We start from the raw sequence: 14,331 nt of genomic DNA, 5'->3' as shown, positions 1-14,331 counted from the left end.
AATGCAGAGTCTCATTTCATAAAGAATTGTATTCATTTATTTATTTTATGCTAAAACTGTCCCTTTATCTTACCTGATTTTCCTGATCAGAAATTATACAGTCTTTCCTATTGTGAAACAATATGGGAAACAGCGCTGATAGCACCTAGGCACATAGGACTAATTTACGGGGGGGGGGGTGTTACAACCCCACCAATAATCAAAACTGGCCAGTGCAAAATTATTCAAGATAACATGAATTTTTGCATGTTTATTTAAAAACATACTTACAAGTTTCTTTGTACAGTTGCATAATGTTACAGTTCAAAATATGAAACTACGTTTGTACATTGTATATGTCATGTTAGTTCTACGACTTTTGCAGTGGTACAGTATTATAACTTTCACTGATATTATATCCTTTCACTACAAGGTCTAGTCATGTGAAATACAACATTTTTATTTCTTGTCAATACAAAAGAAAACTTTCCCCAATCAGTTTATGATAATACAATAGATGATACAAATGTGGCAAAGTAGCCATGAAGTGACGTCAGATACACATGATACTTTAGTTTAAAAAGTAACATACCACAACATACATGTAGCGGTAACAAATGGTTAACCTGTTCCATACTGATTTTGCTGTCTTAGTGTTACATTTGCACAAACGTCATCCTTATTATGCAAACTATAAGATTTATTATTAAACTTTTAGTGTAACCTGTATGTTAGTCTCTACAATTAACACCCTTGAATGAGATTTTTTTTAAATGCCATTAACCTCTATTATAACATTGTAACATTTTCAACAACAAGGCTGACTAGTAGATTTCAGCTGACCCTGAATCACTTCATTTACATCATCTGTGAAATGCAGAGCTGAACAGCATATGACAATGTATTAATAGATGTCAGATTAAGTAGCGTAAATAACTTGTATCCCTGAAAAAAATACCTTTGTTCCCTCTAAAGCTTCTAAGTAATCCAATAGATGACTTTTTATTTTCTTTATCCTTCTTTTATCACATTGCTGCCATCCCTGAAATTTACAGGCACTGCCAAACATACTGTAGTCCTATTATCTCCTGAGTCCTCCCATATTCTGTTATGCATTTAAGTAGACAATGTGACATCTTGTATCTTTCCCTGCAGTGTCTTTAGGATGAAGGCAATGGTGCAGCGAGTCAAGGATGGAAAACCCACATGTCTTTCCCATCCCCACTGGGGCCTCATAAGTTGGAGTCTGTCTCTAAGACAGGTAAGTAGCCATTTCTAGCCATGGAAACGTCTCCCTCAGGAGCAAAGATGGCCAGTAACCTTTCCTGCTCCCTCTTGGTTTTGGGTAAGGTGTCAGATGGTGTGATAAGCAACTGGATGCGCTGTAAAGAGATAAACCAGTGTTAATGGGCTCCAGTCTTGACCATCTTTATTGAATATATTCCACAATGGGATACGTTCAAGTCAAATCAAGATTCACAGTTCACAGAAAGTCTGTTTTAAAGGTCCCATATTGTGCTCATTCTTAGGGTGCCTATTTGTATTTTGGGTTTCTACTAGAACATGATTACATGCTTTAATGTAAAAAAAACAAACAAACAAACAAAAAAAACCATTATTTTTCTCATACTGTCTGTCTGAATATATCTGTATTCACCCTCTCTCTAAAAGGCTCCGTTTTTGCGCCTGTCTCTTTAAGTCCCCCTTCTGAAAAATGGTTGGTCAGTGTTTCCAGGTCTTCTGCATCTATAATCTGGGAGTCTCTGCACCGTAATTGCAGCCGGGGAATGACTGTAACGGCACTGTAGTGACACCTTTTACCTAAATTATATATAGTGGATTTCAATTGACCTGCTATATAATCAAAAAAATCTCACTTGTTACAATATGGGACCTTTAAGACCAAAACTGGCACACACATCCTTTAATTTCAGACACTGAGTTAAAAAAAACTAAACACGTCATCCAGCTCCTACCTTACTTTAGAACTTCAAACAGCTCTATAATGATCAAAACTTACCTCTCTGAAAGTCCCTTGGGTGGTGCTGATCTTGTACACCATCCAAAGCGGAATACAGACCATGGAGGAAAGAGCGAGCAGCCAGCCAATGACATAGCCCCACCACGGGTACACATACTCATTGTTGTACTTTAGAGGGGTATATTTGATGAGAGAGAAGGCAAAGGTACCCTGGAGAGACAATTAGACAAGCATTACTATTGGTGAAGAACAAACAACTGATTTGTTTTGATTTCTGCAAAAGGAGAGGAGGTCTCAGTGTCTGTCAGCCTTTGTCATTTTTAGGAATCCTTGATACTACTTAATTAGTTTGTTGATACTCACAATGCATGTGGCTGGGGTGAAGAACAACCAACAGTATTTGATGTAAGGTCCTGGGCGGTAGCCGATCATGTCCTCAATGTTATCATAAAAGCGATCTGCACCTGGAAAAACACAGTCAAGACATTTCAATCCACGTTGCGCCTTTAAACAGGACAAATACTCCACAGTATGTTAATTTAGTCACTGGAAAAACTATTTCTCCATTTTCACCAGTGAAATTAAGCCTTTTATGTTTGAGGACAGCTTACCATAGACCCATGCAATGCAGACAGTCTCAAAGATGGACATGAAGAGAAGACACATGCCACTGGCTGCGTAGTAATCAAAGAGCTGGAAAACATACATGCCTCCCTACAAATAGAGAGATATAAAGCACTAAGTCAAAGTTACAATTGGAAAACTTACCTGCCACAGTACAATACATTTGTTTTAGGACATTTATCCAAAATGATTTTAATACTAAAATAGTAAAAGAAGAGTTTATGTTAAGTTTATTTAATGCTCTTCATATTAATCAAACATCTACCTGCAACCACACACAAACCAAACAAAAATGGCTCCAACAGAAATATAAAAGATTAAATTGCTTTGGTGACCATTCTACAAATATCCTATAGACTTATTATTTTAACTAACATTTTTTGTGACTTTGACTACTTGACAAGCTTCAAACGTTTACTATTGATAACACAGTTAACTCAGTGGTCACGTATGTCGTCCATTGATATCTAAATGGCAAAATGAAATGTCGGTGTTGTCACAGACTTACTGGAGACACTGGTGAGGGCAGCTGATCGCGAAAGCATGGGCTAAGTACATCATGACAGTGTCAGGGGAGTCAAATTAAGCACCAATAAAGCTAAATGTGTTTCTACTAAAAATGTATAGCAGCGTCTAGATTGCCTTTTTCAGATAATAAAAAATATAAAGATAAATCTACTCTTTTATTGTTAATATTTAAAGATATACAAGTTTGTGAAAATATTTGAAATGCTGAAGCCCAAAACTAGAGACTTCAGACAAGCTTGACATGCATTACCTGAGACGTTTTGCACAAAACCTCTGACTTGCTGCTTATACTGACAAAATGATGACTTGTTGACACCTCTGCAAAGCATTCATGTTTCCAGCTTTGCAGAGGTGAAACTGTTGGCCATGGGCCCCGTTCTGACCTGGTATTAAAAATCAGATCTGAGTGATCAGATCGGATCGTGGAACTGTCGGAAGTGGACAGCTGTAAGTAAGTACAGGTGTGAATGCACCCAGGACGCATTGAGGATACATTGAGATCCGATCACACGTGTCAACTAGGTTGTACTCTGTAAGAGTTAAGTTCAGCAGAACAAGGCATCCTTTCCTGGATTATCCCTAAAACAACAATCAAGTGCAACCCACCAGCATCCACTTGATTTGAAGTGTATCTGTGTGTGAAATTATTTTCAGTGATGTTAAATGATTATATTAATGAAGGCATTTTTACCCTGCTAGGAAATATATATTAAGGGAAAACACCTTAAAGCTTTAAAAAGTAAAAATTCAAAGACACTGAATGTACAAAATATTGTGACCTTCAGTATAAAAACTTAGGTTACTGCCCCTATATCAACATATCGGTCAAAAACATCTTCATGCTTGCCGATGTATGTTTGTCTGTGTGTCCCCTTACCTCCATCAGCATGATGAGGCCCATGAAGAAGGAGAAGAAGACCACACCTAACAGGAAGAGCTCCCTGCGGTTTTTACGTCTGAACACAGCAGGGTACATGTCGACTATCGCAGTCACAAGGCTCTCGACACACACAAACTGATGGGAAGGAGGTCAGAGGGGTGAGGAAAAAAGGGGGAGAGAGGTGAGCACAGGACAATTAATAAATCTCTGTTTTTTTGTCCATTTTAATGAAGGAAAGACTTGCCCTGCTGGCTCAGTTAACACAAACTACATTTCCAAGCCACCAGTGGTGGAGGAAGTATTCAGATCCTTTACTTAAACAAAAAATACTAATACACCACTGAAAAGATACTTTGTTAGAAAAAACCTGCATTAAAAAATGTTAATGATATATAAGTACAATCAGGAAAATGTACTTAAAGTATAAAAAGTAAAAAAAAAACTCAATGCAGAAAAATGTGTAATCAATCAAAATAATTAAAAGAAAAAGCAGCGAATCTTCATATTTGAGAAGCTGGAACCATGAAAAATGACTTAAACGATTATCAAAATGGTTGTCGATTAATTTTCTGTCAATTGGTCAATAGATTAATTGTTTTAGCTGCACTTGTACACTTGCATATGTTTTGTGTGCAAAAATCTTAATTTGTAAAGTAACTAGTAACTAAAGCTCTCAGATAAATGTAACAATGTACAATGTTTCCCTGTGAAGTGTAGTGGAGTATAAGTAGAAAGTGTTCCTCACATTTGTACTTAAAGGTGCTGTAGGTAGGATTGGAAAGATCCAGGACAGCCAAATAAGGGGCCATCCACACGGAAACGTTTTTTTGTGCAAACGCACATGTTTTGCATCGTTTGGGCCGACCGTCCAGATGAATCCTGCAAACGCACTGCCTGAAAACGCACTTTTTTGAAACCTGGTCTAAGGGTGAAAAAATCCGAAAACGGCTCTCGTTTGGATTCGTATGGATGGTGAATACGAATCCATATTGATGATGTCATCGCCACACCCCTCTTTTACACCCTCTCCCACGGCCGCTGACGCACACAACTGCGGTGAAGCTAAGCCAGCATGTCCCATCTCCATGGTCAAACCAGCTCACTTCATCTAAATACTGTGTCTCTGCTCCCTGACCCTTCCCTCTGGATTCTACACAAAATATTTTGCTAACGTTATGTAGCCAACGTTAAACATCGCTAAAGCAGCTGACCGCTCCAGCAGCGAAGTAACGTTAACGTTAGCTGCTATGGCTATCTGTTTATAAAGTGGAAGTAGACAACTTATACCTAGCTAGCTAATCTGTCTGCTTATCAACTCCTTGAACGGATTATAGTAACGGCTTATTGTAGAAAGGCTACTGCAAGAAAAACTTATAGATTATTAAAAAGACATCATTCATGGATCATTGATGTTTGTTTGACTGCCGATGTTAGAGCTAGCTAACGTTAGCGCGCTGCAATCATGCGAAATAAAAAGCAATCCAACAGCACATTATACAACGTAAACAAAGACACGTTTTCTTGAGGCGGCCTTTATAAAATGAGCAGTGGTGAAAGTTATTATAGTCCACGGATGTATTAAGAGAAAGTTATAATCTAGCTAGTCATGTTATGATGGGAAGTGGAAGTGACTATGCTCTTCTTCTCCGTTTTTTTGTGAATTTCTGTAGCAGAAACAGCACCGCCTATAGGCCTGGCATATGAAGTAGCGTATTGAGTCATTTACAAGTGGATTTGTTTGGACGCAACTATTCTTGAAACGAATCCAGGGAAGACGGGTAAAAAAAAAGATCGTTTTGGTACGTGTGGACTAATTTGACCATCAACAACTTCTCAGTCCCTCCCCCTTTTCTGCTAAAGCCCAAAAACACCCGTCCCTGATTGGTGCATCTGAACAAATCGCACTACAGGCTGTAGGTGGTGCCGCGAGGAGCCGGATTCTTTTTAAATGACCTGCTTCATGTAGTTCTACTCGAACATAGGGTCAGTTTCAGCAAATATGACAGAAAGTTATGTTATATAACTTTCAGTTTGTGTTGATTTCAGTTTGTTGATTTCAGTTTGTGTTGATTTTAGTGTTTTTACCACACCTGCTGTCGTAAAGGTCTTTTCTTTACGGTTCTGTAATGCCCACTGAGGTAGTGTTACCGGGAGGTAGTATAGTTGCGATGAATATTTTGCTCAACCAGAAAATCTTTCATTTACAATAAGAAAATACGTTACAGATGCATCGTTGCATTTCAAGTGTTTCATACGGTAACTTGGATGTATCATGAGCTAAACCGGGTAACGTTATCACTGTCACTGTGTCCCGAGCCAAAGCATTAAGAGATTGTTGTAGCAACCAACCTAGTAATAAATTATATTAAGTACAGGGGGACAAGGGAAAAGAAAATAGTAGGCCGACACAGGCCGACTAAAAGGAATATAAAGTCCACGCTAAATGGAAGGGGGAAATAATTTAATAAAGGCTACTGGCGTATAACCACATCACACATTGTAAAGTTATTCTATGAATGAAATAGACATTCGGGGACAGTTTTGAATTATTTACAATCCCGTAATTGTCTCTATCTGTTGAAAGCCCGATCAAGATTGACTCGGTTTTGCCCGTTGTCTTTCACTTTACTTTTAGCTTTTAGTTGTTCTTCGTTTAATTTACTTCTTTTCTGTGATGGCTCTGCTCCAGCATCAGCCATAACTACAGCAAATAACTTCTAAAATAAAATTAAAATACAATTAGGCCTATATAAAGAAATCTCCTGCTACCTTTTACCTGCATGCTCACTAGCACAGGCTTTTCCGGTGTTCAGCCGAAATCTGTGTCCCATCAGAATATGTGCTCTGTAGCGCCGTCTACCTGCCGTAAATCATTCTGTGACTTTGATGGAAAAATCGGACCCGGGCAGTGGCATTAATAAAAACTATATAAAAATAGCGTTCTTTTCACTGTTAGTCTCGTTTGCTGTTACAGGTCATTTAAGATCATCAGATGGAACATTAAACAGAAGTGTGTAAAAGTTACATATAGTCACTTTAAAATACTTAGTTACATTTCCCCACTGCAAGCCACACAAGAGAAAAAGAAATGTATCAGAAACAACGTCTTCAAAAGGGAGTTTTAAATGATTATGAAATGTGTGTTATTTCTTAAGACAAAATCTAACCACACCCTATTGTTGAGTAATCAGTGTCATTGTGGAAAACAAAAAGTGTTCATTAACTTGAGGAACCAACCTGGCTGTCAAGCCCCAGAAAAACAATCATGATGAAGAAGAGGGCGGCCCACAGAGGAGAGAAAGGCATCATGCTCACAGCTCGGGGGTAAGCTATGAAGGCCAGGCCAGGACCTGCAGACACGAGTAAAAACAACATAAACTGGAGGATATATGAACAGATTATATTTGCTATTCTATTGCTATTCATTTTTCTTGAAGCCTCGGATACAGTTGATAAAGAGCCTCACCAGATTCTGCCACCTCTGAAATGGGAACATTCTGTTCAAATGACATGAAACCCAGGATGGAGAAGATTGCAAAGCCTGCCACAAAACTGGTGCCACTGTTCAGAAAGCACAACGCCAGGCAATCTCTGCAACAGACAGCAAATATTTCACAGGGAGTAATTTCAGCATCATTAAGCTCCAGATTCAAACAGGTGATCACATGAATCACAGCTGATGATGAAGTTGATGTTAAAGTGCCCATATTATGAAAATTTATGAAAAGTTATTTTGTGTCTCTGGTGCTTCCACACACATGCAAACTTGGAAAAAAAAACATCCGTGCTGTTTTGAGTCCACGGATGAGTGTTTTGAGTCCGACTTTTTCCCACATTGAATCATGGAAACATGTATGTATGTAAAAATATAACACAAGTAGGTAACACAGGTAAAAGTGCATAGATGCACATTAAAACACATTAGCGTTTAAGCACAGACCGAAGCACAAAGCACATACAGAAACACAATAGTAGCACTAGCACTAGTATCTGAGCATGCAATCAAGAGTGCATATTAAAGGTATAGTAAGTGATGCTAATCCAATACGCTTTCACCTATAGCTATCTATTTTCTATGTGTGCTGAAAAAAATCTGGTGTTAATACACAGCCCTGGCTATGTAAATAGTCTATAGAACACAAACAGAAAGGAGCGCACAAGCCACAAAAAAACATTCCAGCCAATCGACAACAGGCGATGGTTGATGGTAGCATGTGGATATGCTGGCCAGCCCAAGTCAACAATCTTTGCACAGAATTGCTTACTGCACTTTTAACAGTTTATATACCTGTAACAGTTATTGTTGTATTTGTTGTAGCTTCCCAGAGCAGTCAGCGACCCTAAACAAATGGCATAGGAGAAGAAGATCTGGGTGCCAGCATCCATCCACACCTTACACAAAAGACAAATTAAAAGAATAATAATAAACCACTGAAACTAAAGTGATGCTAAATTTTATGTAGACACACATGCAGTACTTAGGTTGATGTTAATGTAGTGTTTACATAATCCACAGGAATTCATGTACACATTCATTATAATTGCCTAAAGTAGTTGCACAATAGTTAAGCTGTTAAAAGTCTGTTATTGGTCTGAACATTGTTTAACGGACCAAGCTTCTATACATATAAAGAATGCAGGATCTGTAACGGCAGACAAAAGTCATCCCTTATCAGGTTCAGAAAAGGACAAAATGATAAGCCAGCAATATTCAGGAGATAGAGAGAAGGAAATTGAAAATTTAATTATTAGTTTGGTGTGTTAACTCTAGTTTGTTTGGTTTTGTTTTGAGGCAAACTAGTGTACGACTAAACCAGAATGAGATGACACAATAACAGCAGAACTTAACAACAAGAGAGACACATGAAATGTTTGAGTTAAGCAAGGGACTCAGCAGAGCTCTTCTGATCGGACCTTTGCTGGTTAGAGTCTTGTCCTTCCAGTGGGGGTGGGGTGGGGGGGAGAGACCCTGGTTAGCTGACTGTCTGCAGCTCAGTCCTGGTAGAGCTCGTGTTTACAGTCCCAGTGGTGTCCTGACCCTGCATTCATTCCTCTACCATGGAGAGCAGATGGACCCAGCAGAAACTAGGCTCCCCAGCAGAGAACCATGGGATACCTGCACCTGGTGTGCCCTTGCACACAGGGATCACTACATCTTCTAAAGGCCCTCATAGGAAGATTTGTGGTTTTGTGTAATGGATGTGGATCTGCACTTTGCCTTTCATTTTAAGATGACATTGTGGTACCTGTGGGTCTGCCAGTCGTCCCAGGTCTGGATAAAGGTAGAACTGGATTCCAATCCCAGCTCCAGGCAGCGTGAGCCCTCTGACCAACAGCACAATTAGCATCAGATAGGGGAAGGTCGCAGTGAAGTAGACCACCTATATAGACACATACACACACATATAGCAATGTTTAATATGTAAACAAATAAAGAAACGCGCCTAATTGAAAAAATAAATACCAGATGTCATCCTGAAAGTGCCCTTGAGCGGTCTTTGGTGCAAAAGAAAAATCATAAATAAAAAGGGTCAGCAGGTCACCCACCTTTCCAGTGGATTTCACCCCCTTCCAGATGCAGAAGTAGCACATGACCCAGGCGATGAACAGACACAGGGCCAGGTCCCAGTTCAAAGAGCCCATGTGGTCAAGGCCTGGGGAAATCCTTAGTGCTCTTCTCCTGCAGAGACGGGGAAAGAAACATACATCATTGTCATTTTCACAACAGTAACGTATCACCAAGAGGAGGTTAGGCAGTCTGAAAACTCACTCCCAGAACTCGATGACAGGAGAGGTGGCGTTTAGGTGCATCGTTTGGTTGATTGAGGTGTTTCTCCTCTGAAACTCCATGCAGTTTTCTGCAAAATGTAGAAAAATGTAGAAACTCTTAAACGAATAAAACCATTGGTGGAACATCTTGTGAAGTGCATTTGTTACCTGTGTTCCATGTGTTGTTACAGGACGACCAGGCCAGGTCCGAGGAGAAGGAGAAGTACAGGTAGAAAATCCCCCAGGCCAGAACAATGATGTAGTAGAAGTTCAACAGAGTCACGATCACCTGGGTGCCATAGCCAAGACCTGCAGAATAATCAATACAAATAATCAGTATAAAAATAATCAAATAAACACTTATTAAAACTTTAACTTTAATTTAGAAGATATTGAAGAATTAGCTTAAAGGAATATTCCACCGAAAATACCATCTTCCCTCTCTGAGTGAGCACTCAGGTATTTATTTATTTAAATTTTTTGTTTTACCATGGCATGGCTTCATAACATTTGCCTAAATGCTGCATGCTTTGCCAGGATCCCACAGTGGCCTCACTCTCCATGGTGATACACCTGTCCTACCTACCTTCAAACAGGGGACTGATTTTTCTCCAGCAGGTAATGCCTCCCTCGCTGGTGTACTGGCCCAGGGCTGTCTCCAGGAAGAAGACGGGAACACCACAGGTGAACAGGAAGATCATGTAGGGGATGAGGAACGCACCTGAGTTGAGAAAGAGCAAAGGATTTAGGGTTAAAGCTTGTAATAATAATAATAATAATAATAATAATAATAACTTTTATTTCATGAAACGCAAGGACACTTTACAGAATTACTGTGGCTAAGCTAAAGGAGGTTGTAGGCTGTGGTAAACAGGTGGTGTTTCAGGAGTTTTTTTAAATGTCCAAGGGATGTAGCATTTCGGATATCTGCAGGGAGGGTGTTCTAGAGGGATGGGGCTGCAACACTAAAGGCTCTGTCTCTGAAGGTACAGAGTCTGGTGTGGGGAATGGGGAGCAGGCCAGCGTCTGAGGACCGCAGGTTTCGGGGTGGGGTGTATTGTACTTATACTTTCTGTTGGTGTTACTGTGTTTTAGAGGCCACGTGATGCCACAGAAAAATGCAAAAAATTATCGACTATCTTTGTCCAGACGTAGTCTCGGCCACTGGTACTGTATGTTGAGTAACATATTAAGAGTTTCTAATCCACCCGTGGCACGTTTTTGGACTTTGTGGGAAATCAGAGCACCTGGAGGACAAGGCCTTCTTGCACTGCCATAAATGTGGACCCAAATACAGACCGTAGCTCCAATAGCTACAGTCAATCTGCTCAAATATGGCCAAATTGTCCTAAAGTCCAAGTTGAGACCCATATGTCCTATCCTGCAGAAAGATGCACATTTTAAAGAAACTATAAGGTACAAGAAAACATAATAATGATTCATGGAGAAAGTCTCTCTCTTTACCCTCTCTCTTCCGTTCTTGGATTACCTATTTCTAATAACATATTACCTATTACATGTTGCTTATTTTTCCTGTCTCTAACTTCATGTGCTGCCACTGTTGGCACCAGATTGCCTTTTAATTATTCAGATTTCAACCAGATGAACCTGGTTTGGACAATCCTAAAATACAGTAAAAAAGTCAGTAAGGTCAAGTGTAGAGGATGTAATATTTCATGTACAAGAATTAATAATTTTACTGAGTATATGAAAGAAAACATGCCTTAAACAAACTACAACTACAAACTAAATTGATCTGAAGTTTTATTAAAACTCTTAATGAGAACAAGCACTGAAAGGTATGACGTACTGCAAGAAGACATTAAAAAGGTACTGAAAAATAAACTTTCTTTAATGCTCTTTTTCTTTAGACCTGAGCCACTGCCACTCTCTTTCGGGATTTTGTGTTGATGTCCCGTCGGGTGGCCGAGGATGTTTGGTGTGCTCAGATTTCTGCCTCTCTGCAGGGACAGCTGCTGTGAGCAAGGAGCAACAACAGCTGCCTGACCCCGCTCGGCCCTGAACCCTGACCCTGCCACCCCATGGAGGGAGAAAGAGCAGCGTCCGATTTAGCACCTACACAAGCATGCCCAAAAGCAAACAGGGTCTGATTTGGTTAATTGGGAGTCTTTGAATATATCTGTTTTTATTTCTTTCACCTGAGCTCAAGTGAGTCTAAGATTGAATTTTGACTCAGGTGCTCTATAATGCCATATATGTGGATTTTGTACACATTTACTCTGAGTTCACTTTAATGTCAACTGCCATGACGTGTCTACTCATTTAGTGCATGTACAAAAAATAACTCCATGGTTGACTGTAAAAGTGCACTAGAGTAGTATTGAACTTTTTAAGCATGAGCCTGAGAGAAAGTATTTAAACTCCATATGCATATATCTTGGTGTTCATTTATAAAGTCATAGAAATCTGCAGAAGAAACTAAGGGACATACATTAACCCCTTCCTCCATCCACACAGCTCCTCTTCCACTCACCTCCTCCATTTTTGTAGCAGAGGTACGGGAAGCGCCACATGTTGCCCAGGCCGATGATGGAGCCGGCGACTGACAGAATAAACTCTATCTTGTTGCTCCACTGGCCCCGTTCCTCCATCTTCTCCTCCAAAGAGGGCGTCTGGTCCTTGGCTTGGCTGATGCCATTGGAGAGGCCCGCTTTGGCAGCATCGTCTACAAAAAAGACGGGGAAGATGAGGATTGCAGCGGGTTAGAGAGGCTGGTTGGTGTTGAGTTAGTTTGTTTTCCCTGTACGTAGTAACAGTTCAAGATGCCCTAAACCAAGGCACCAAAGACACCAAACTGTTCCAGCTGCAGAGTGGGCAACAGTGGAATAATATAGTTTTACAATGCACCAATAAGATCTGAATGTGTAAAATTGTATATGTGTTAAGCATGGTATTCAAAGAAAAGGAACACGCATGCTACGTCTTCTCTTACAAACAAAGAGGTTTACTTGAAAACTCACGCAAATAAAAGAATACATTAGAGCTTTGTATCCATTATGAACTGTATCCATTTCAGTCAAGTGCAATGTAATTCTTATCCATACCTTAAACAAAAATACAGTATTTAAATCATAAAACAAAATGACTTTAAATCAACCTAAATTGCACTGTAAATCTCTAGATAATCTATTAGCAAAATGACCAATCCCCTTATAGCTTACCTTTCATTGCCATGGCACCTGCTCTTGTGTGTATAACTCTCGTCTCAAGGCTGAAGCATTCTCTAGAGGTTTATGTGTGAATGCTCATGTTTTAGGATTTTAACAGGACAGGAGTCAGGGACGGGGGGGACGGGGGGGTTGTAATGCAACACTTAGGCCAGCCCCTTTCTTTCTTTCTTTCCTTCCCTTTGCCTGCCCCTTTCAGAGCAAAGTACATCACCTACCATGACTCCATGCTTAAAATAAGGTGCAACTGAAGAGTCCAATAGGATGACACCGGAGCAGTCAGTAAAGTATTGGGTCAAGCTGTAGAAACTGTACTACAATTAGTTTTTAAAAATGTACGCATATAAATAATAAAAACCAATTTGTCCCATTGTACACTTTGAGGAAAGAGAAGCACCCAAATAATGAGGTTTAGAGTTTGGGTTCTATGCATTTCCTGTCTGCAATGCAGTAAGTACGTCTCAATTTCATGTCTGAGGTTAAGGTTTCCCCAGTCGAAATCAATTACACATTGAAGTGTTAACTCTATTTCTGACTGATGGAAGAAGCTCATGTCTGCATTACATGTTGCCATGTAAGCAGTGCTATAGTTTGCTATGAAGTGAGCATTATTATATAAGGCCAAAACTACAGTTTCGGTCATAAATTCCACTCTCAGGCAGGAACACAACAAACAGCGGGTGATGAAGATGTAATTATAGCATGACACGACAGAACACATTATGCAATCAATTATGTTCCATTACCAGTAATTAAGTTGATGTCTTGCAGCCCCTTGTGATCACATATTTCTAACCCTGCAGTCAGCACAGGGACAGAGGTCAGCGACTCAGACAGAGGCAAAAGCTGCCGAGCTCAGTTTGGACACCCCCAGCCCCCCACCCACAATCCTCCTCTCTTTTGCAAACAGTCAGGTCTCTACACATTTAGATATCCATTTCTAAATAAGAAATAAGTGGAATGAAAAAACAAGGTCACCAGTCATTCTGTTAGACACAAAATGTATTTTTTACACAGTGCCTATAACTAAGGAGAAAAACACATGTAACATGGAATTCAACCTTCTAATCTTCATACCAGAGCTCCACAACATGCCAACACACCTCTCCTCTAATTGAGCTTAATGAGTAACACAGGAAATGTGAAGATTAACTTACAACCACAAATCAACCTCTCGATGACATGGCCATAAGTCACTGCTGGGCCTTTCAGAATTCCACCCACCAATCATCCTGACATTTTAGCCATCTAAAGGACACAAAAGCTAGATTTTATTGATTTACTGATAAGGAAAAAGACAGGAGCTTTCAATGGAATCCCAATTAAGGAGAAAATTAAGGCAGGCAGTAATGTTTAACCACAATGTGCTACCGTGTTCTGCC

At 39.8% G+C, this 14,331-nt stretch overlaps 1 protein-coding gene across 1 annotated transcript; it reads right to left on the bottom strand.

Moving 5' to 3' along the window:
- Positions 1–245: 245 nt before the first annotated feature.
- Positions 246–13,057, bottom strand: LOC120553077 (sodium- and chloride-dependent GABA transporter 2-like). The gene is made up of 15 exons (XM_039791155.1): positions 12,944–13,057; positions 12,256–12,447; positions 10,348–10,482; positions 9,930–10,070; positions 9,763–9,850; positions 9,540–9,672; positions 9,239–9,373; positions 8,281–8,384; positions 7,459–7,583; positions 7,230–7,342; positions 3,990–4,127; positions 2,572–2,674; positions 2,324–2,424; positions 2,000–2,170; positions 246–1,361 (listed from the first exon to the last, which is right to left on the bottom strand). Exons 1-15 carry the CDS (start codon positions 12,954–12,956, stop codon positions 1,212–1,214), a joined length of 1,842 nt encoding a protein of 613 aa, XP_039647089.1. The 5' UTR covers positions 12,957–13,057; the 3' UTR covers positions 246–1,211.
- Between the last annotated feature and the right edge of the window lie 1,274 nt (positions 13,058–14,331).

Source organism: Perca fluviatilis, chromosome 23, assembly GCF_010015445.1.
Source record: "Perca fluviatilis chromosome 23, GENO_Pfluv_1.0, whole genome shotgun sequence".
In the NCBI taxonomy this organism is placed as follows: Eukaryota; Metazoa; Chordata; class Actinopteri; order Perciformes; family Percidae; genus Perca; species Perca fluviatilis.
The sequence above is the reverse complement of the archived record's forward strand: the minus strand, read 5'-3'. Positions and strand labels throughout refer to the sequence as shown.

Coding starts and splice junctions, on each gene's coding strand:
- LOC120553077 (XM_039791155.1), bottom strand. Junction 7,343..7,458: donor TTCAGAGGTGGCAGAATCTG/GTGAGGCTCTTT, acceptor TCGTGTCTGCAG/GTCCTGGCCTGGCCTTCATA. Junction 2,675..3,989: donor GCCTCATCATGCTGATGGAG/GTAAGGGGACAC, acceptor CTCTATTTGTAG/GGAGGCATGTATGTTTTCCA.